This window comes from Dasypus novemcinctus, chromosome 16 (assembly GCF_030445035.2).
Source record: "Dasypus novemcinctus isolate mDasNov1 chromosome 16, mDasNov1.1.hap2, whole genome shotgun sequence".
In the NCBI taxonomy this organism is placed as follows: domain Eukaryota; kingdom Metazoa; phylum Chordata; class Mammalia; order Cingulata; family Dasypodidae; genus Dasypus; species Dasypus novemcinctus.
Genome location: NC_080688.1, coordinates 57,853,051 through 57,876,974, shown reverse-complemented (window position 1 = coordinate 57,876,974; position 23,924 = coordinate 57,853,051). Strand labels below are relative to the sequence as shown.

The following is a 23,924-nucleotide window of genomic DNA, read 5'->3' as shown; positions in this document are numbered from 1 at the left end:
ATTTCCTTTAAAAAGCAAATACTATAGTGATGATGACGTGAACGTGAAATTAAATCTAAAAGGCTATTAATCTTCACCCAAAAACAGCTTTATAAATGGCTTTAAATCTATATGCATAAAATCATACAGTTCTGAAGAGATCACTTAGAATATTCAACTTTATGAAGCATATTACAGTCTACTGTGGTAATGGTAACAGTCTCTTACTTTTAAGAGTTGAGGGGGTAGTAGTGGCAGTTAAGGGGATGGGGGAAAGGGAGCTGGACAAACTAAACCCCAACATTATATTTTCTATTACCCAGGAGCACCTAAGTTGAAGAACAGAAAAATATAAGTAAATATTTTGATTAAACATCTTTAGAATGTGACTATTATAAAAGTTGAAAAAAGGAAACTTTCTTCTAGTTTAAGTATACATGAGACTGTATAAAGAATTTAGAAAAGATGTGCAGTATTAATATTGAATAAAAATACTGCTAAACAGCACTACATGTATTTAAAAAGAAAACAATGCTAGAATCTAGCTTTTATAAGTGTCCATTATAAAATTAAAAATTTCTCTCTTTCCACCTGTTCAGATGATATACATTAAGCAGTTTTACCCTGTGGTGGTCTTTATACGCTAGGTATATTAGAAAACTGATATTCCTCTCTCCTAACCTGATTATTACAATTGCTATTTCTCCCCTCTACACACAGAGCAAATATACAAGAACATCACATTTTAAAAATAAGTTGTGGAAAGGATCTCATTGAAGCTATGTTGTAATTAATATTCTGGCTCAACACACAAGGTCAAGAAACAAATTATCTGAACCATGTAAGTTTATTAAGGGTATAGATTCCTATCTGTCGTACGTAAGACAAACAGTGTCTTAATAGGGAGAGGACATGCTAAAGATGAATTAAGGTAACAAGCGAAGAGGTAGCGCTGTGCTTATGGAAGACTTATCTAGCAATGACTAGAACTAAAATATGAACTGTCATAAGAAAGAGACAGAGACAAAGAGATAAAGGAAAGATACAAGTCAGAAATCAAGCCAACACAAGCTCTGCTTATATGGTACTTAATACACTTATGAGATCTACTACCTGCTTTATTGTTTAACTTTACAATAAAATATAAGAAATGCAGATATACCAAGTTTTCCAGTTATTAGGCTAGAACTCCAAACTACACATCAACCCTGATAACCCACATTTGTGCAATACCTGGCAATAAACAATTCTTCTCAAAAAAAGAATTGAGTTAGAAATTTTGAGAAAAGATTTTGAAATAAAGAGAGAGAAAACCTACCTCATTTATCATTTCTATTTCTCTAAATGTCAATCTGTCCAGCCAATCTACTTTCACCATGTGTCCTTGTCGATGAGCCTTGGTGAGCTGCAAAACAAATATAATGGAGATAATTTTAACAAAGATCTGACAGCAAGTAGAATGAAGAATGGTAATGCCAATTTCATACATGACACCACTCCTACACACAGCAGAAACCATACACGCTATCAGGATAAAAAAACTTGGCCAAAGACACAGGAAAAACAATACAACACGATTTTAAAAATAGGTCCATACTCTGGTATATCAACATGCTAAAGAATAAAGAAAATTGGTCTCTCCATGTTCTATATTTCTTATATTTTGACTATTACAAAGGGAGGGAATTATGATAAGCCTAGTTCCCTGAATGGGAAATAAACTCCTTCTTCCAATTTTCAATCTAACGAACATGAAAAATAACAAACTGTTACACACTGTAGGGCATTTCTCATGGATCTGTAATTTAACACTACAAGTTTAAGTACACACATATTCATGTGTTTTAACTTTAGAAAGCAATGGTATAAACTTTCTGATGTGGAGGTGGTAGTTGTCTGAAGGTCTTACATACTAACCTACCCTTAGTTTCATAAATTAAGTAATAATACATTGACCCTTCAAATCCACACAGTAGATAAGTTGTCCTCAAATTGGAAGGCTTCTCGTACTTAGAAAATATTATTTTAAATATCAGCATTATTCATGTATAAAAACCCCATTTCTTTCACAAGTTCACGGCATCAAACAAAAATGTACAAAATCTTATTTATTAGTAGCTTGCTGCATCAACTATTTTCCCACACTGCCACCAGTTACTATCTCTCTCATAGAACTAAAAATCTTTATCATCATTTTTTTACCTATCTCAACTAAGCAACATTTCTAACAGTTACATGGTCATGCTATTTTAGAAATGAAAATACTGACTCAACTAAAAGGGTGTGAATCACTGAAATGTAAAAATAACATCAACTTCCAAATAATACATTCCATTTAATTTCGGGTAATCTCTAGATAAAAATGGATAAAAAGACATCAGTAAGTGCTTAGTATAATTCCTCACATGAAGCAGAGACTACTTTAAATACGGGTTGGCATTGGTGGAACATTAAACAAATATGTGAGCAACATGGAAACAGATCAAGAAACAATCAAAGGGGAACAAAAAGAGGATAAGGCATGGCTGACATTAAAGTAAAGAGTATTAGATTAAGAGCCAGAAGCCCTGGGTTCCAATTCTAGTACTCCATTTTCCAACTATATCATTTGAGCCCACATCCTTAAAAATCCCAGTATTAATTTATATTCCTAATCCCCAAATTCCAATGATTAGGTAATGGATGCAAAACATGGCAAGTATTATTATTTCATGTAGTTTTTATAGGCATATATCTGCTTTGTAACATGTTCTAAACTAGTTTTTAAAAGGAATGAAATACATAAAGTCATGACATCCTTTGCGTGCATGACTTTTACAAAGTAACAGTAAAAATCAGTAAGATGAATTTATTTCCTAGACCATATATAGCAAAAAGGGAGGAAAAAAGTTGTTTACAGGGAAGCGGACTTGGCCCAATGGATAGGGCATCTGCCTACCACATGGGTGATCCGCGGTTCAAACCCGGGGCCTCCTTGACCCGTGTGGAGCTGGCCTATTATGCGCAGTGCTGATGCACGCAAGGACTGCCCTGCCACGCAGGGGTGTCCCCCGCGTAGGGAAGCCCCATGTGCAAGGAGTGTGCCCCGTAAGGAGAGCCGCCCAGCGTGAAAGGAAGTGCAGCCTGCCCAGGAATGGCGCGCCACACACAGAGAGCTGACACAACAAGATGACACAACAAAAAGAAACACAAATTCCCTGCGCTGCTGATAAGGATAGAAGCAGTCACAGAAGAACACACAGCGAATGGACACAGAGAGAAGACAACTGGGGGGGAAGGGGAGAAAAAGAAATTAAAAATTAAAAAAAAAAATTATTTACATGTCACACTCTGTATAACCACACTGTGAAGTAGATAGTTTTGACCTCAGTTTGTAGATGATTAAACTACTACAATGAAGTGGCAGAGCTAGGTTTAAAGCTCATGTCTGTATGGTTCTAAAGCCCCTTCTTCTTCCATAATCCTTGTTATCCTTTCTCTTTTAATACACTAAGAGATTCTGGTTCAACTAATTTCTGTAATTTACGGAACAGTGGTTTCATATTTATGATACAATAGAAGATTCCTTGTAAATTTTCTATGAGGAAAAAACTGGGACTAGCAGATTAAGCTTAACTATGGGAGAATGTTATTGGGCTTTTTTATGCTCTCCTACTAAATCATCAGGACAAATTAGTAATTTTGTTAAAGCGATTTTCACTAGCTCCAGAATTTATTTTTGCTGTGTTTATGTATTACATCCTATATAGCATATGCCTTAGTCTTCCTATTTGAATACTAAACATGGCCTTTCCCAATCCTATCTGTAAACAACTACAATGAATATATGGCCAGAATGGCAGTACCATAAATTATTAAAGCCACTTTGTAGGACAAGTTTAAATTATTCTAGCAACATTCAGATCTGTGCACAATTATTTGCAATACCAAAAAGTCAATATAAAAGAATGTAAATTTCATCAAAAGTGAGAAGTGATATAAACTATGCTACACTTAACTATGAAATACTACAATCAAAAAGAATGTGGAAAATCTATATGCCCTGCTGGGGACTGAATCATGTACCTCACAGAAGACATGTTCAAGTTAATTTGCATTCCTGTCCGTATGAACTCATTTGTAAATAAGACCTTTGAACATGTTAATAAGGTGTAGACTCATTTGTGAAAAGGATCTTCAAATATCTTACTTAGATAAGGCCAAAGTGAATCAGGTGGGCCTTAATCCATGACTGGAGTCTCTATAAGGAGGAAATCTACAGAGATGACTGAGCAGGATAAGTAGAAGGAAGGAGAAGCCATGTGACAGAGGAAGAGATGCCAGCAAGGCACCTCAAGAAATTATGGCAAGTCAGCATCAGAAAGCTATGGACTGGGAAAAAGCATGCCCTGTTGAGACCTTGCTTTTGGACTACTAGCCTCCAAAACCATGAGAAAGTAAATTCCTGTTGTTGAGCCAATCCACTGTGATTGTGAGTTGCCCTGACAAATTAAGACACGCCCTTATAAGGAAAGAACTTTAAGATACTGTTGGGTACAAAAGCAATTACAAAAGGAGAGGTACCATTTATACTGTGATGACTTTTTGTTTACATGTTTGTTTCCTGCACAAGGCTTTGAGCCTGAAGGTAGAAATTCCACATATTTTTCTACTTGAATTAGTTTTATAAGCGAGACAGAACTGGAAAGCTACCACTTAAATTGATTCCACTTAAAGTGATACCACATGTATCACTTATCTATTATTACATAACAAACTAGCCCAAAAATGTGGCTTAAAACAACATTTTATTATTTATCATGATTCTTGGAGAAGCCATCTTCTTGAAGGTCAACTGGATTTTTTTTTTCTATTTTTCTCACTTAAGAGAGACTGTAGTCATTTGGTGGCTGGAGCTGAAATGTCCAAGGTGGCTTCACTCATATTCCTAATGCCTTAGTGGGAAAGGGTGAGCTCAGTCAGGTGGTGGGGGCTCTTTCCCCATGTAGTCTCAGTGCCTCTCTCCAAGTGGTCTTTGAACATGGTCAGTCCTGACTTCTTACATGGTAATTCAGCACTCCCAAAAGTGCAGAAATACTATCACACTATCTTAAGGCTTAGGCCTAAAACAGGCACAACATCACTTCTGCTGTAATGTATTACTGAAAACGACTTACAGAGCCAGCAAGATCAATGTGGAAGGATATGAATATCAGGAGGCATGTTTCATTGTGGGCCATCTTTGGAGACTAACTAGCACAGCACTTAATTATCACATAATATAATCATTTGTTCAAATGCATAGTGAGAAGGGGAGAGAGTCTAGAGATGGCAGAGTCCTTAGCTGTACTTTAGGGAGCATGACCAACCACAGCCTTCCTCCCCAAGATAATTTCCTACAACTCTCCCATTCAACTTTCATTTCATCAAACATAATGCTTTTTCTCTTAAAAATTTGTTGAAATTTTATAAAATCATAAAGCATTATGCAAGTTGTAAGCAATCCATGTCATTACAATACTTACAGTGCTGATAACAAGGTATGTAGACAGACTTGGGCAGTTTTCACCAGTCCAAAACAGCTTCTAATTAGCCCCAGACAGAACTTCTAGAGATACTAAACATCAAAGACGAACTTTAAAACATAGTTAAGAGCATGACTTACTTTATTATTGGCATAACAATGCGTATTTCTTTTTTGGGTCTGAAATGTCACTAACCAAGATCTTTCCAAAGAGAAAATCTGTGTTATTTTAAACAGCAGCGTAAAAGCCACATAATCTGCTTTAAAACAGCTTCTGAAGCAATAATTCTCACTAGGGTACCCATCTGAGGAAGGAGATGGGTCAAGAAATCATTAAAAGTTTCATTCTCCCTTTTTAAAAAAGCACAGGTTTCTACAGAATTCAAATACATATAGAGCTCGGAATAGAAGTCTTCTGTCAAAAAAGAAGGGCAGAGTTATTGAACCTCCCTTTCCTAAACTTCTCTAAGAATTAAACAGCAAGTAGCTTTAAAAGGTATTTATATAAAGGGATCTCCAAGAACCAAATAATAACATACTCAGGAAAATACCTGGAGTACTAATCATCTATTATCAGATTTAATGGAAGGAAATAAATATGTGCTTGAGGAAGATATCTCAGTTAGTATGTGTTCAATACAAGTACTAAGGGCAGAGATAAAAGTAGGACATTTTGCTACATTGTATATAGACAAAGAACATCTGGAAAAGCAGACAGTGATCCCCGGCAACAGAGACTTCCATGATCCCCACAACTCATAGTTCATTGCTCCTTGTTCTTATAAGCTTCTTGAATGATAGAATCTACAATTAATTCATTCAATGAATTTATTGAAAGCCCTCTATATGCAAAGGGGGGAGAGCAGAAAAACAAATGTGTTTACACTTTGAAATTCTGCCCAACAACTTGTGGTGGAGGGAACAGAGGAGAAGGCAGTGACCCTGAAAAGGAAGCTGGGAAAAAAAAATTCCAACAACAGCCCTGACCACTTTTCTATAGTATTATGTATTCTTAATGTAAATATATGTCACCTGATTGCTGTTTTAAGTAACAGTTTTCCATCCACAAGTTCCTTGTATTCAAAGAACTTAAAAGCAGCAGAGGGGCAAGTCATTAATATTGTTAATGCTTAAATGTGTAAATGCAATTTGAAACAGTGATATGAAATTAATGAACTGGGAACTGTGACAGGAAATATCAGGAGATCAGGAGGGGAAAGCCTTTCCTACTTAGAGGATCTTCACATACATTTCCATATGCACAGTAAATTACAAGGACACATATATCACATTTCTAACAGTGTTTAGAATGATAAGGAAATGAGACAGTCTGGGGCAAAAAGCCTAGAATACAGGATGAAACCTGCCAGGCAAAGGAAAGAGTCTTTTTGTCAGCATTTCAGTGAGCTTAATTGATTTGTCAGGCATTAAAGAGAGACCATGATGGAAGCCTTCAGTAAATACTTACTAAATAAATCAAGTTCTGTTCAGGGTGAGGACAGGAAGATCTATACATATATTAGATGCTAACCTTAGGCACTGGCTTTCTTGAGGTACTTTATGTTCTAGATTTTTCCTTAATAGACACTATATTTAAACAAAGGAAAGAATTTTTTTAAAAAAAGAACAAAGGAAGGGAGAAAGGAGTGGGAAGGACTGAAAATGATATTTTTCTATGTTTTAAGTATGACTAAGAATCATGGAGTGGTAAACTAGGAGAGAGATACAGACAAACACAGAGATGCTAACTCAAAGAGAAGGTGGAGAGAAATGATTTATGCTTCACAAATTTGCCTGCCAGTTTCTTTCATAGTCATGTACCTACTTCCTTTCTAAAATAAAAATCAATCAAGTATTTATCATGTACCAGATATATGGCCTGAACGCAAAGATATTATGAAAGGCAGATTCATTTTTGTTTGTATTTTTGTTTATTAAGAGATGGTATGATCCCTTAAGGGTTTAACATCAGTTGTGAAAACAAGATAAACACATATGACAGAATATATCTGATGAAATAAAAGAATTTAAAAAAATGTTCCTCAAACTTTAATCCTAATTTTAAGTATCCACATGTACCTTATGACTAAGTCTAATAATTTAGAAATAGGCATTATCAGCAAATCAAATAAGCCATTTAAAATCAACTCAAAAGAATAATTGTCCCTTTTTCTTTCAAGCCAACGAAAATTTAAATTGGTTCATGACTTTATAATAGCACAGCATTGCAAATATTTTGAAGGAACAACTAGAGAAGATAGCTAAGAAGAATTATGTTACAGCTATACTATGGAAAACCCTACAGACTTTACTGTTGTAGAAGTATCTTAAATTACCTGGAACAATTTTGACACACTATTAAAAGTAAAAGCAGTGCTCTATTAAATGCTGCTGCGGCTTGCTCGGTTGGTAGAGGTGGGGTCTGGCTGCGGACGAGGGGTCGGTCCCGCTTGGGACGAGGGGTCGGTCCGGCAGCAGACGAGGGATCGGTCTCACAAGGGGTTGCGCGGTTCGGCTGACAGGGTCGCCCGGCGAAGCCGGCGACGAAGGGGTCGCCCGGAGAAGCCGGCGACGAACTGGGGACAAGGGAGGCCAGGCCCTTGTCGGGGGCTCTCAGGACTGGAGGGCGCACGGCAGAAGAACAATGGAGACAAGGTAAACACGCAAGTCCACTTTACTGAGGGAGAGGCAACAGTTTTATAGGGGCTGGGGAAGGCTGATTGGTCGAAGCCACGCCCTGTTCTGATTGGTTGCCGGCGAAAGCTCAGTGGGCGGTACCGGACGGGGGAGGGGTGGTGGTTAGGGATTGGCTGTCGCTGTTGCTGGGGGAAGGGGCAGGGTTTAGGGATTGGTGGCTGCTGTTGCTGGGGTGGAGGGCAGACTTGAGTTTCCCGCCCACGCCTGGCTGTTGCTGCTGTCGGGGGAGGGAGAAGGGCAGACTGGATTTTTCCGCCCACGCCTGGCTGTTGCTACTGTCGGGGGAGGGGAAAAGGGCAGACTGGAATTTTCCGCCCTGCGCCTGCGCAGGGAGAAAGAAGAAGAAGGGTGCCGCCCCACAGGCATTGTGTGGCGCCATCCGGGAGGAGGGGCGGCTGCAGAAGCATGGCTGCCAAGAAGGGGAGACCCGAGGGCACTCTGCACCCATGCCAAGCTCCCTTCAGGGGTGGCGGTGAGTCCGACCAGCCACCCTATTATGGGGGCAGCGGCTTGGCCTGCAGCGGCTGCTCCCCCGCCAGGCCAGCAAACCACACTTCAGCCCGAGGGGTGACCGCAAGCTATACTATGGAAAACCCTACAGACTTTACTGTTGTAGAAGTATCTTAAATTACCTGGAACAATTTTGACACACTATTAAAAGTAAAAGCAGTGCTCTATTAAATACAAGCACAGGCACAGACACACAGTATAATCCCAATTTAAAAATACACACAAGCATGTCCATACAGAACACACATATATTTACAAATTTACTGAAAGAATATAAAGAATATTATTTCTGGGTGGTGGCTTAGAGGTGACTTTTATATTATTCTTTGTGCTTTAACAATCTTTACCATAGTAGATGATATATACTAACTCTGTAATTAGAAAAATAAAATAAAAATTAACAATATTTTTTAAATACAGTGAATACGTGTCATTATGCCAAATCCTATAGAACTGTACAATATAAAAAGAGTACTCTAATGTAAACTATGGGCTTAATAGTTAATAATATGTCAATACTGCTTCATTAATTGTAATAAATTTAGCACACTAATGCAAAATGTTACTAATAGGGGAAATTATGTGTGTGGGGATATACGGGAATACTCTGTACTTTTCTCTGCATTATTTCTAAACCTAAACTGTTTTAAAATTAAAGTTTATTATTTTAAAAATAAAAAATAAATAAATGGAAATCTCCGTTGAAAAAACCACTGAGTGGTGCTTATACAGATGAGAAGAAATACGGCATAATTTCTCAAAAATGAAATAATTAGACTAAGCAAATTCATAGTTAGAAACTAGAATACAGGTTACCAGGGGCCAGGATGGGGATAAGGAATGAGGACTTAATGCTGAATTGATGCAGAGTTTCTGTTTGGGGTAATGGAAATGTTTTGGTAATATTTAGTGGTGATAGCAACACAACAATTTGAATGTAATTAACATCTCTGAATTATATTCCTGGTTGTGGTTAAAAGGGGAAATTTTAGGTGGCATATTATGCTGCCAGAACAAAAATTTAAAAAACAACAACAACAATAAATCAAAACCATAGGAGAGTACGACATAAACAGTGAAATCTAATGTAAACTATGGACTACAGTTAATAGTAAAATTAATATTCTCTCATCAATTGTAACAAAAGTATCACACTAATGCAAATTGTTAAAAATGCGAATGTATATTTGGGAACTCTATATTTTGTGCATGATCCTTCTGTAAACATTTACTTCTCTATTTTAAAAAAATCATGTTGAGGACAGACAAAAAAGTTATGATTTCTTTTACTTCATAATAAAAATTCAAAGAATAAGGACCCATCTGATTAATTTAACTTAATCATCTAAAATAAAACCCAGGTATTAACATGACTGCACACTCTCAAATTACTTTTTCCAAGGGCTTTTCAACTTAGTCCAACTAAAGAACTACATAAATATTATCGTTTTTATCTCTTAAAACATCTATATAAATATTGGTCAATAAAATAACTTGGTACTTCCATATAAGACAATTTTTTCCTACCTGATTATTCAGGTTTCATTTATTCAACAACTTCACATATTTTTCCTCTAAAGTCCTTGAAGTTAAAAGCTATAATTTAACTCTTTCAAATCTAACACTTGCCTGAGTCTAGAATACAACTGAGTTAAATATAACAAATACATGTTAACCAGAATACACTGCTGATCAGCTAATATATTTGCATAATGCACCATGACACCTTTATGCATTTGTATTATTAAAAAGTATAATTCTTCCACAAACCTAGGACAGTAAGAGTCCCTATCTGAATCAAATCAAATATAAGCTATGTAACAATTTACATCTTAAGACAAAATGTAGTTATATATAGTAATTCATTTGAACTGAAATTACAAAAGAAGTTATGTGTATTTATGTGTCTATGTGTGTGAAAGACAGAGTTTGCACACATGCACATGTATTTAATTCTTGGCAAGAGTTTCTTCTATCTTCCTGAATAATAAAATCTTGGCCATAATTCTTCAATTCACTTTCAAACTTGATATGTAAATGTTATTTTTCCAGAGTAAGAGACTGTGTCTCGTAAAAGTTTCATTTAGTTACACATCTCAGAGATTAATCTAGTTTTAAAAGCATGATAATGGAGCATATGTGGCTCAAGTGGCTGGGCACCCACCTCCCACATGGGAGGTCCCAGGTTCAGTTCCCAATGTGTACTAAAGATGATGAGCTGAAATAGTAAGTAGACAGACAAGGGAGCCATCTGGGGATGGGGGTGCATATTACTTTATATTTTTTAAGCAGAAACTATAGATGTAAAGACAGACAACAGTTGAAAGAGTATAAATCAATGCTCCTTTTTCAGGTTCTATCTTACATTGACAAAAACTAATTTAGTCTAACTTGCTACCATTGGTTTAAAGACAAATCTAAAAGTTTTGATGGTCTTAGACAACAGGAAGCAAACCAAAGTGACTAATAAAAAGGATTCTACCATGTAGTTTTAGTAACAAATTTACAAAAGATTCCTAAATATTTGTTATAACCCAAAATAAAAACAACATAGAATCAAATCAAATAAGCTATGTTTTACAAAGTTACACATATTTGTATAAAATCCTATAACTAAGAGGTATCTTTATGATTTTGCTGGTACCACAAAACACGTTTCATAGCCTTGAAAACTTTGAGCAACTGTAATCATAATTCTGTTATTAGTGTCATTTCCAAGACATCTAAGAAAGGAAATAAAATGAAACTTCTCTGCCCAACCCAAATTTAGAAGCAGGATTCTGATTTTTCTTTTGTGAAAGAAACAAATTTCTGAAACTCTTTCGATCACCATTTCCTACCTCTAAATGTAGTCATTAAAAAAAAAAAAGAAAAGCTGTCTGTTTTGTTTCTTGTGTTTAAATTACATTATTACAGATAAAATACACAAATGGGGTGCTATGTTTTCTGAAAACATAATATTTTTTTTACTATACTCATTACTATGTATAGTCAAGGTTCAACTACTTTTATACTACGGATAAAATGTAACCATAATATACCTAAAAATATACAAAACACTGTATGGATTTTGTATGTGCATTTACTTAGAAGTTAAATGATTATGGATGGCATATTCACAAACTTAAATTGCTACATCTACTCTAATAGTGCATACTATATACTATTCCCACCACAACTAATGGCAGTTCATTAGTGAACTACTTGGAGGGTAAAAAACTATGATTATAAAGTTACCCTAGCAATAACATAAATTATTAAGCAGCTCAACTCTGGAAAAAGCATACCTTCCATAATTAAAGAGACCTAAACAAGTATAGATATTTCTTACCAAGAATACCACCTTCCCAAGAAAAGCCCTGAAATATAGAATTGAAAGTAACTTTAGCAACTTAACTCTTATAGCCTGAAAACATGAAATTACATAATCATAATAAGGGGAAAAATCATACCAAATAATTTATTCTATTAAACTAATTTTATCCAGAATTCAGTTTATTTACAGAAATTATTTCATACACACATTTACTTCATTACAGAAATTTATTCAGAACTAATGAAAAGTATAATTAACTTCCTATAATCTATGAACAAAAGTTTCTAAGTTAAAAGTTTCCTTTTCAGAATGGCTAACATGGTAATAATAATAATGGCATTACTGTGATTCCTGTAAGTAGCAGAGAGAATGGAATCCAAATGACCACATTTTATTAATGAAAAAAATCCACAAATACAGAAATAACTGGTTATTCAATGAGCCACGTAGGTAAGAACTTTAACTCAGGGGTCTTTTCAACCCAGTTATAATGTATCTTATTACTACTCAAATTTGACATGGGTTGTTATAGTTTTACTAATTTTAAAAGCGTAAAGTGAAAGGTAATGCCTTCATTTGTCAAAACACCTCTCTGGCTATGTCTATGCTTCTCATTTCTCTAAAAGCAAATTACCAAATGTCATCATGTGGCGCTCTGCTAATGTCGTCAAAAACGTAAGACAGCCACTAGAAAATTCTGCTCGCTGAAACAACTAATAAAAGGACACATCCCACTTGCTTGGAACTCTGGAGAATGACAGAAACTGGAAAAGGACTCAACAAATGCTAAACTGAAGAAAAAGGAGCGAAAACACCAATGTCAAGTAAGAGATTTACATCCTGGAAGTGCCAGTCTGGACCCCCACTCCCCATCCCGTCACTCAGTCACACATAGCTTAAGGGTCACAGAGAGGCAGCACAGCCTATGGCCTTCCTGCCATGGATTCAGACAAAGAGTCACTAAGAGCAGCAAGTCAGAATCCCACACACATCCAGGCACAGGTACCCAAGCCCCCAGAGACCCAAGGTAGAAGAAAGCAGCTGAAGACACAGTATCTCAGGCAAATAAGAGACTGGGACAGCAGTGTTGGCAACAGATGCACACTCACTCAGTCTCTGATCGCTGGATCACCTAAACAAAAACACAGAACATTTTGAACATGGGGATACCCTAACTGGGAAGTAAGTGAAAGTGAACAGGACAGGACCAACGACCAAAAAGTATGATTAAAAGTGAGCAATGAGTGAGAGAAAGAAGTTAAACAAATCATAGGAGCTGGGGAGAAAATCCACACAAAAACAAACAGAACAGATCAAGATTCCCAGAGAAGGAACAAAGGAATGGAAGTTTTCTTATTCATTTAAAAAGGCAATCTTAAAAGTACCACATGTGCAGGGTAAGATTCAGGTGCAGAAGGTCTGAGAAAATCTGAACAAACACAGGCTACTCTAAAGGTCCAGTATAAGTTGGACCAAACATCAAGGAAGAGCCTTAATACATAAACAATCTTCAACAAAATGCTAGGCAAGAGGTAGAAGAGGCATTTCTGAACAGGAAGAAGAAAGAATCTGTGAACTAGAAGACCAGGACAATCAAAATCACACTGTCAGAAGAACAGATAAAGAATAGAAAAAAATTAAGCAGTATTTAAGGTACCTGAGTGACTGCATGAAGCATACCAACATACGCATCGTGGGAGTTCCAAAAGGAGAACAGAAGGGGAAAGGGGCAGAAAAAGTATTTGAGAAAATGATGACTAAAAATTTACCAACTCTTATGTAAGACATAAAATAAATATACATGCCCAAGAAGTGCAAAACACTAGAAACAGAATAAATCCTAATAGACTTACTCTAAGACACATACTAATCAGAATGCCAAAGACAAAGATAAAGAGAGAATGCAGAAAACAGCAAGGAAAGTTGATTCATCATATACAAGGGATCCACAATGAGACTAAGTGCCGATTTCTCATTAGAAATCATGGAGACAAGAAGCCAGTATTATGATATATTCACAAATAAATAGAAACTAGAGAGTTCATCAACAAGAGAACTGACCTACAAGAATTACTAGGCAGCGGACTTGGCCCAGTGGTTAGGGCGTCCGTCTACCACATGGGAGGTCCGCGGTTCAAACCCCAGGCCTCCCTGACCCATGTGGAGCTGGCCCATACGCAGTGCTGGTGCGCACAAGGAGTGCCGTGCCACGCAGGGGTGTCCCCCGCATAGGGGAACCCCACCCACAAGGATTGCACCCCGTAAGGAGCGCTGCCCAGCGTGAAAGAAAGTGCAGCCTGCCCAGGAATGGCGCCGCCTACATGGAGAAATGACACAAGATGATGCAACAAAAAGAAACATGTGCCACTCACAACAACAGAAGCGGACAAAGAAGACGCAGCAAATCACAGAGAACAGACAACTGGGGTGGGGGGAGAAAGGGAGAGAAATAAATAAATAAATAAATCTTTTTTTAAGAAAAATTACTAAAGGGAATTCTTCAGGTTGAAAGAAAAGACAGGAGAGATTGGCTTGGAGTAGTGTGGAAAAAAATGCAAATTATCAATAAGGGTACATTCAAAATCCAATAGTACTATATCCTCCATATACAATGCTACTCTTTAATTCTTGTAAAACTCAGAATACAACTGAACAAGAAAGAGGCATGTTTCCTGATACTGGAAATGTAAAATAAAATGTATAAAATGGGACAAAAACAACATAAAAAGGGGAAATAGGATATGGGAACAGAGAATGTGATGTAGGCTGTGTAATACAAACCACAGGGTAACCACAAATGAACTATTTTTAAAATATACAGAAACACTGGGCTTTCCATGTGCTAGTTGGGCCCTGACTCTCAAGAGACTCTCAACCTATTCTCTAGCTGATTCAACTCACCCAGAACGACTAACAGGATGATGATGGACAGTGACACTCTAAGGAACAGAGAGAGTCTACAACTGCCAGATAGTCCTATCCATCTGCCCCATGGGATCTAAGCCCCCTCTCAATTAGAGGTGGAGTAGGCATCATCATCCCTGAATCCTCAAGATTGGAGAATGAACAATGGACTAGAGTAGGCTTACTGTTTATTCTACTATAGACTTATTGCTATTCTAGTGTGCAAGCACTGGCCACTGGAGGTTCTGAGGGGCAGGAGAGGGAAGGATAGATGTAACATGGAGGCATTTTCGGGACACTGGAATCGTCCTGAATGGCACTACAATGACAGATACAGGTCATTATATATCTTGTCATAACTTACAAAATTGTGCAGGAGAAAGTTTAAACTATAATATAAACTATAATCCACATTTAATTGCAATGCTCCAATATGTGTTCATCAATTGAAACAAATGTACCACACCAATGAGGATGTTAATGTGGGAAAGTGTGGAAGGGGGAGAGTAGGACATATGGGAATCCCCTATATTTTTTATGTAACAGTTAGGTAATCTAAAGTTTCCTTAAATAAACAAAAATAAAAGTATACAGAAACCAATGAGGAAGGAATCAGTAAGATACATCATGATGATCAACTATACAGAAAAGGAGGTTGCAATAAAGGAAAAGAGAGACAAAAAAAAAAGATATGACATATCAAAACCAAAGGACAAATTGGCTGAAGTACTGCCATTATAGTAATAACAATAAATATTTGTAGATAAAACTCCCCAACCAAAATACAGAGTGGCAGAATGAACAAAAAAACATGATCCAACCATACGTTATTTACAAGAGACTTGCCTTAGACCCAAACACACGAATACGTTGAAAATGAAAGGTCAGGAAAAGATATTTCATGCAAATACTACCCAAAAAAGAGCTGGGGTAGTTATTCTACTATCAGACAAAATAGACGGTAAGTCAAAAGATGTTCTAAGAACCACAGAAGGACAATATAGATTAATAAAAGGGACAATCCACCATGAAGAAATAAAAATCATAAATATTTATACACTTAATCACAGTACCCCATGAGGCAAACACGAGCAAAACTGAAGGGAGAAATAGACACTTCTACAATAATAGTTGGAGACTTCAAAATACCACTCTCATCAATAGATAGAACATCTAGACAGAAGACAAATAAGGAAACAGAAAACTTGAATAATATGCTAAATTAACTAGACCTAACAGATATATACAGAGCATTGCATCCAAAAAAGCAGGATGTACATCCTTTTCAAGTGCTAATAGATCATTTTCCAGGATAGGCCACAAGTTGGGTCACAAAAGAGGTCCCAATAAATTTTAAAAGCCTGAAATTATACAAAGCATCTTCTCTGACCACAATGGAATAAAGTGGAAATTAATAAAAGGCAGAGAACTGGAAAATCCATGAATATACGTAAGTTAAATAAAACAATCAGTAGGTTAAAAAAGAACCTAAAAGGGAAAATATCTTGAGACAAATGAAAATGAGACCACAATATATCAAAACTTATGGGATCAAGTGAAGGCTTTGCTCCAAGGGTAATTTATAGCTCTGAACACACTAAAAAAGAAGAGCTAAAATCAAAGACCTAACTACACACTTGGAGGAAACAGAAAAAGAAAAGCAAACTAACACCAAAGCAAGCAAAAGGAAAGAAATAACACAGATTAGAGCAGAAATAAATGAAACTGAATTTTAAAAAACAGAATTAACAAAATCAAAAGGTGGTTGTTTGAATTTTAATTGTTCAATACGTCACTAGAATAACAAAGGAAAAAAGAAGATGCAAATAAAATAAGAAATGAGAGGGGAAGCATTACTACTGACCACACAGAAATAAAAAGGTTCATAACAGGATACTATGAACAAGGTATGGCAACAAATTAGACAACCTAAGTGAAATGAACAAATTCCTAAAAACACACGAATGACCTACACTGACTCCAGAAGACTCCAGAAATAGAAGACCTCAACAGACCAATTACATGTAAAGAAATTGAATCATTCCTGAAAACTTCCCAATAAAGAGAAGTGTAGGACCAAATGTCTTCACAGTGAATTCTACCAATCATTCCAAGAACAATTAATACCAATCCTGCCCAAACTCTTCCAAAATACTGAAGAGGAGGGAATACAATCTAACTCATTCTATGAGACCATCATCCTAATACCATAGCCAGATAAGTATACTAAAAAAAAATTTACAGACCTATTTCTCTTATAAATACAGATGCAAACATATGCAACAAAATACTTGGGAATGGAACCCAATAGCACATTAAAAGGGTTATACACTGTCAACAAGTAGGTTTTACAGCAAGTATGCAAGGGTAGTTAAACATAAGAAAAAATCAATATATGTACTTTATTAACAAAGAGACAAAACTACTTCATAGTCTCCTCTGACAGAGGAAAGGCAGTTGACAAAATCCAGCATTGTTTCTTGATAAAAAGACATAGAAAAATAGGAATAGAAAGAAACTTCTTCATCATGATAAAGGGCATATATGAAAAACCCACAGCTAACATCATACTCAATGGTGAAAGACAAAAAGCTTTTCCTCTAAAATCTGGAACAAGACAAGGATGCCCACTGTCATCACTGTATTCAATATTTTACTCCAAGTTCTACCCAAAGCAGTTAGGCAAGGAAAAGGAAAGGCATCCAAATAGGAACAGAAGAAGTAAAATTTTCAATATTTGCAGACGACATGATCCTACACAAAGAAAGTCCTGAAAAATCAACAAGAAAGCTACAAGACCTAATAAACAAATTCACCAAAAATGATGGAGTATGTGATCAATATGCAAAAATAAGCAATGTTTCTATACACTAGTAAAAACAATCTGAGGAGGAAATCAGGAAAAAAATTCCTGTTACAATAGCAACTAAAATATCTACAAATAAATTTAACCAAGAATGTAAACGACTTGCACACAGAAAACTATAAAAATGTACTGAAAAATCAAAAAAGGCCTATATAAATGGAAAGACAGTCTATGTTCATGGATTAGAAAACTAAATGTCGTTTCTACCCAAAATGATTTACATATTCAATGTGATCCCAATCAAAATTTAATAGCCTACTTTGCAGAAATGGAAAAGCCAATTAAGATATGTAACTGGAATGGTAAGGGGCCTCAAATAGTCAAAAACATCTTGAAAATGAAGAACAAAGTTGAAGGACTCATACTTTCTGACTTTAAGGATATTACAAAGCTACAGTAGTCAAAACACCACAGTGTACTGGCATAAGGACAGACTTACAGGACAATGGAATAGAACTGAGAGTTCACAAACAGACCTCAATCTACGGGCAACTGATTTCTGACAAGGCTGCCAAGACCACTCACTTTGGAAAGAATAGTCTCTTGAACAAACGAAGCTGGGAGAACTGGATATCCACATGCAAAAGAATGAAAGAGGAGAGAGGATATGGCTTAAGTGATTGAGCACCTGCTTCCCACATGGGAGGTCCCGGGTTTGGTTCTCAGTGCCTCCTAAAAAAAACAAACAAAAAACCAACTCAGATTGTGAGAACATGACCAACACGTTAGGCAGATAAGGCTCAGCTCCCACTAAAACAACAGAGAAAGAGCCAAAGGCTGCCTTGGTGACCTGCTTTGGGGTACAGCAGACCAGGACACTGCTTCACAACTCCCAGGAGAGTGATAATCAAAGAGACAAAGAAGATGAAACAACAAGGTATGATTTATTAAACCTCCTGGCCACTGGTAAGGACTCACCTCCCCCACACCCAAGATACTAAGCAAGGGTAAAACTCCTGGCGAATTGTATCTAACCTAACTGAGAGAAAAGCAGATGTCTTCCTCCCTGCCAGCTGCTTTGTATATATTAGAACAGGAAGGTGATTTGAGTGATCTAGGAGGGTACTGGAAAGATAAAGAAGCCAAAGGAAAATGGTGAGTTTCTCATCCTTGTAGCTTGTAGCACATACACCCTGCCCTCAAGACAAAGAGCCTAGGTGGAGCCACTGGCTCCCTGCTCTTAAGGTAGTGTGATGGCAGATTCCCTGGGAGGAAGAGGGGTCTTGGAGGGTGGAGAGTGGTTTCTTTGCAGTGAGTTTAGCCAGTTAAGCCCCCCTTGAATCCCTGAATATCAGAAGGGAACCCGACTTGATGGGGTGGAAAGATCTCCCCAGGCAGGGTGTCACACCCAGCTGCTTAGGTGAAGAGAGGAATGACATCAGAGAGGGGCAGAGACAGGCAGATGACTGATCAGCAGGACTACTGCAGACAGCAGGAAATCTAATCTGCCCAAGGGAAAAGGAATGGATAGCCTTCTGAAAGGCTAACCAAAGGAGATACGTTAGCTCAGTGGAGGAATCCCGGTCTATTTCTGGGTCTTCTCTGAAAAGTGATAAAACAGATTACCAGGCATTCAGCTGTAACTTTGTAACAGGGAACATATAGACATTCTCTTTGTATTAGCTTTTCTTGGGTCTCTTATTTATTTATCTATCTTTTTAAAAAAGGTTCCTTTTTAAATTTTCCTTATTTTACTCACTTAATCCTGGTTCAAAACCCAAAGAAGGAAATTTACAGTTTAGTAAATTGGTGAACATAGGCAGCCTGAGAAGATCCTTTGGGTTCTAAGAGAGAGCCTGTTTTACTGTGTTTATTTCTGTTTATCTTTTTTCTTTCTCCTTTTTTTAAACAAGTTGCTGCTGTCATGTTTCTTGCTTGTCTCCTTCGTTTCTGCTTGTTTTCTTTTTTTTCTTTTGTTTACTGATTTTCTCTACTTACCCTATTTCTTTTCTCTCCTTCATCTTTATATCTTGTTTCCTGTTGTTTTTCTTTCATTCCAATTCTTTTGGTTTGGTCTTCAATTTTTCTTGTTTTTATTTCCTCTCCTTTTTTCTATTTTCTATCTTTTTTACTTCTTTTTTCATTCTCTCCTTTCTTTTTCTTTTCCCCTCTACTCATCCTTCTGGCTTTCAATTCATTCTATATATTTTTCTCTATTCCACTTCTTGTTATTTTGTTTCTATTCCACTTTTCTAATATTATTCCTCTGTACTTGCTCATGCTAATTACTCAATTTCCTAGGTCTTGTACAGTTCCTCTCCTACCTTTACTCTTATCAGTACTAGTATTCTTTTTCTCTTCCCATCTCTTTTCTCTGGTCCTAACTTTTTTATTCAAGGAAACAGAGACAACAGCAAGGAAATAGAAAAAGAGGAAAGCAGTGTCAATGTGAAACCTTACTACACTTAAAAACCACAAAATAAAATCAAAGAGTAGAGACAGGCCCTCAACTGAAGAAACCCATCAAGATAAACAGATGCCTAGACACCAGCAAAAAAGTACAAGCCATACTAAGAAACAGGAAGACATGGCCCAGTCCAATGAACAAACCAAAGCAAGGAGAAGATTCTGAACATGAAACAACTAATCAGAGATGTCCAAACAAATACTATGAATCAACTTAATGAAGTGAAGGAAGAGAGTAAGGCTATTAAGAAGACACTGGGAGAACCACTGAAGAAATTGTAAACATACATAAAAAGATAATGGATATGATGGTGATGAACAACACAATCCAAGAAATCAAAAATACACTGGGAAGCACGTAACAACAGAGTTGAACTGGCAGAGGAAGGAATCAGTGATTTGGAAGACAGTACATCTTAAATAAAACAGATAGTAGAACAGATAGATAAAAGCTGGAAAAAATCCTGCAGGGACTTAGGGATTGGAATGAAAACACAAAACATACAACCACACACACTCTAGGCATCCCAGAGGAAGAAGAGAAGGGAAAGGGGACAGAAAGAGCACTGGAGGAAATAATGGCTGAAAACTTCCCAACCCTACTGAGGGAGATGAATGTACAAGTCCCGGAAGCACAACACACCCCAACAGTATAAATCCTAACAGGCCTACTCTAAGACATCTATTTGTCAAATCGTCCAATGCTCAAGACAAAGAGAATACGGAAAGCAGCAAAACAAAAGAGAACCATCACATACAAGGGAAGCTTGATAACACTAAGGCTGATTTCTCCTCTGAAACCATGGAGATAAGAAGGCAGTGATATCAAATAGTTAAGGTGCTAAAAGAAAAAACTTCCAGCCAAGAATTCTCTACCCAGCAAAGATGGCATTCAAAAATGAGGGAAAGTTCAAATTAGTCACAGATAAACAGAAATTTAGAGTGTCAATAAGAAACCTGCACTTCAAGAAATACTAAAGCAAGTTCTGCAGTTCTAAAGGAAAAAACACAAGAGTTGGAAGAGAGTGTAAGAACAACTAAAATGATAAAAATAGATATAAAACAATATATGGCAAACATAAACTCAAATAAAATATGGCTAATGTAAGCACTTACTTGACAGTAATAATGCTGAATGTTAATGGATCAAACTCACCAGACAAGAGATGCAGACTGGCAGAATGGATAAGGAAATATGACCCATCTATATGCTGCCTAGAAGAAACTCATCTTAGACACACGAATGCAAGGAAGCTGAAAGTGAATGGCTGCAAAATAATTTTACAAGCAAACAATAACCAAAAAAGGGCTGGAGTAGCTATACTAATACTGGACAAGATAGACTTAAAGTGCAAAACTATTGTAAGAGACAAAAATGGACACTATATATTAATAAAAGGGATAATCAGAAGAAAGAACAATCATAAACATTTATACATCTAACCAGGGAGCCTCAAAATATGAGAGGCAAACACAATAAAAAAAACTAAATGAAGAAATAGGACCTCTATAATTAGAGTGGGGGACTTTAATAAATCATTACCAACATTAGACAGAACATTTCAACACAGAATCAATAAAGAAAGACTTTGAATAATACATTAGAGGATCTGGACTTGATAGACTTATACAGAATATTATACCCAAATACAGCAGGATATACATTCTTCTCAGGTGCACGTGGATCAATCTCCAAGATAGACCACATGCTAGGCCACAGAACAACACTTAATGAATTCAGAAGGACAAATTATACAAAGTCATTTCTCTGACCACAATGGAATGAAACTGGAAATCAAAAAAGGATACAGAACCAGATTAGGCACAAAGATATGGAATTTAAACACACACTCTTAGACAAACAATGGGTCAAAGAGAAAAATCTCAAAAGAAACCAGTAACTACCTTGAAATGATTGAAATTGACAATACAACATATCAAAACCTATGAGTTGTGGCAAAAGCTGTACTGAAAGGAAAATTCATAGACATAAATGCCTATATTAAAGAAGGACCTAAAGTCAAAGACCTAACTAAACACCTGGAGGAATTAGAAAAAGAACAACAAACTAACCCCAAAAGAAATCGAAAGAAATAAAAAAGATTAGAACAGAATTAAATGAAATTCTAAAAAAGAAAGCACCAGAAAAAATAAAACCAAAAGGTGGTTTTTCAAAAAGATTAATAAAATTGAAAAACCCTTAGCTAGACTAACAAAGAAAAAAAGAGAGACGATGCAAATACATAGCTAAGATCAGCAACAAGCTAAGGTTGCCCACTTTCACCACTCCCATTTATGTGTTAGATATACTTGCGTGAGTACTTAGGCAAGAAAAAGATATAAAAGGTATCCAAATTGGAAAGGAATAAGTAAAAATTTCACTGTTTGTGAACATGATCCTGTACATATAAAACCCTGAGAAATCTACAAAAAGGCTTCTAGAGTTTATAAATGGGCTCAGTAAAGTCACAGGTTATAAGATCAATGTGTAAAAATCAGTAGCATTTCTGAAAACCAGTAATGAGCATTCTGAGGAGGAAATTTTAAAAATCCCATTTAAAATAACAATTAGGTTAGTGCAAAAGTAACTGCGGTTTCAGACTGTGAATCTTAAATCATTATAACTAGGTTCAAACACATCCTTATAAATCAAAATAGGTACCATTACAATCAACTCATTTTTGCCATTGAGAAATGTTTTATTCCTGTAGCGGAAAAATCAACGCTTTGGGATTCGACAAACTCTTGGAAAACATTTTCTGCATCCCGTTGGCTGTGGAAACATTTTCCCTGCAAAAAGTTGTCAAGATTCTTACAGAAGTGTAGTCAGTTGGCAAGAGGTCAGGTGAATAAGGCAGATGAGGCAAAACTTTGTAACCCGATTCACTCAACTTTTGAAGCATTGGTTGTACAATGTGCAGTCAGGTGGTGTTGTGGAGAAGTGGGCCCTTTCTGTTAACAGATGCCAGCTGCAGGTGTTGCAGGTTTTGGTGCATCTCATCGATTTGCTGAGCATACTTCTCAGATGTAATGGTTTTGCTGGGATTCAGAAAGCTATAGTGGATCAGACCAGCAGCAAACCTCCAAACAGTGATCATGACTTTTTTTGGTTCAAGTTTGGCTTTGAGAAGGGCTTTGGAGCATCTCCTCAGTCCAACCACTGAGCTGGTTTTTGCCAGTTGTACAAAATACACTTTTCGCCGCACGTCACAATCCACAATAGTTTGTTGTCGTGTAGAATAAGAGAAGACGACACTTCAAAACAAGGAGTGTTTTGATTTTCGGTCAGTTCCTGAGGCATCCACGTATCAAGATTTTTCACCTTTTCAATTTGCTTCAAATGCCAAATGACCGTAGAATGATCGACGTTGAGTTCTTTGGCAACTTCTCATGTAGTTTAAGAGGATCAGCTTCCATGACTGCTCTCACTTGCCTGTTGTCAACTTCCGATGGCCAGCCACTACTCTCCACATCTTCAAGGCTTCCTCTCCTTTGCAAAACTTCTTGAACAACCATTACACTGTACGTTCGTTATCAGTTCCTAGCCAAATGCACTGTTGATGTTGCAAGCTGTCTCAGCTGCTTTACAAGCATTATGAACTCAAACAAAATCACTCAAATTTGCTTTTTGTCTAACATCATTTCCATAGTCTAAAATAAATAAAATAAGCAACAATAAGTCACTAGCAAAAAAACATAAAGCGAGAAATACACATAAAAATGACATATAACATAACAACATT

General features: G+C 36.6%; 1 protein-coding gene across 1 annotated transcript in view; it reads right to left on the bottom strand.

Moving 5' to 3' along the window:
• Window positions 1-23,924, bottom strand: part of PIK3C3 (phosphatidylinositol 3-kinase catalytic subunit type 3) — a 195,244-nt gene that overhangs the window by 123,906 nt on the left and 47,414 nt on the right. Inside the window, exon 5 of the mRNA XM_058277607.2 lies at window positions 1,298-1,384. Within this exon, the coding sequence (XP_058133590.1) occupies window positions 1,298-1,384 (87 nt within the window). The remainder of the gene's footprint in view (window positions 1-1,297; window positions 1,385-23,924) is intronic.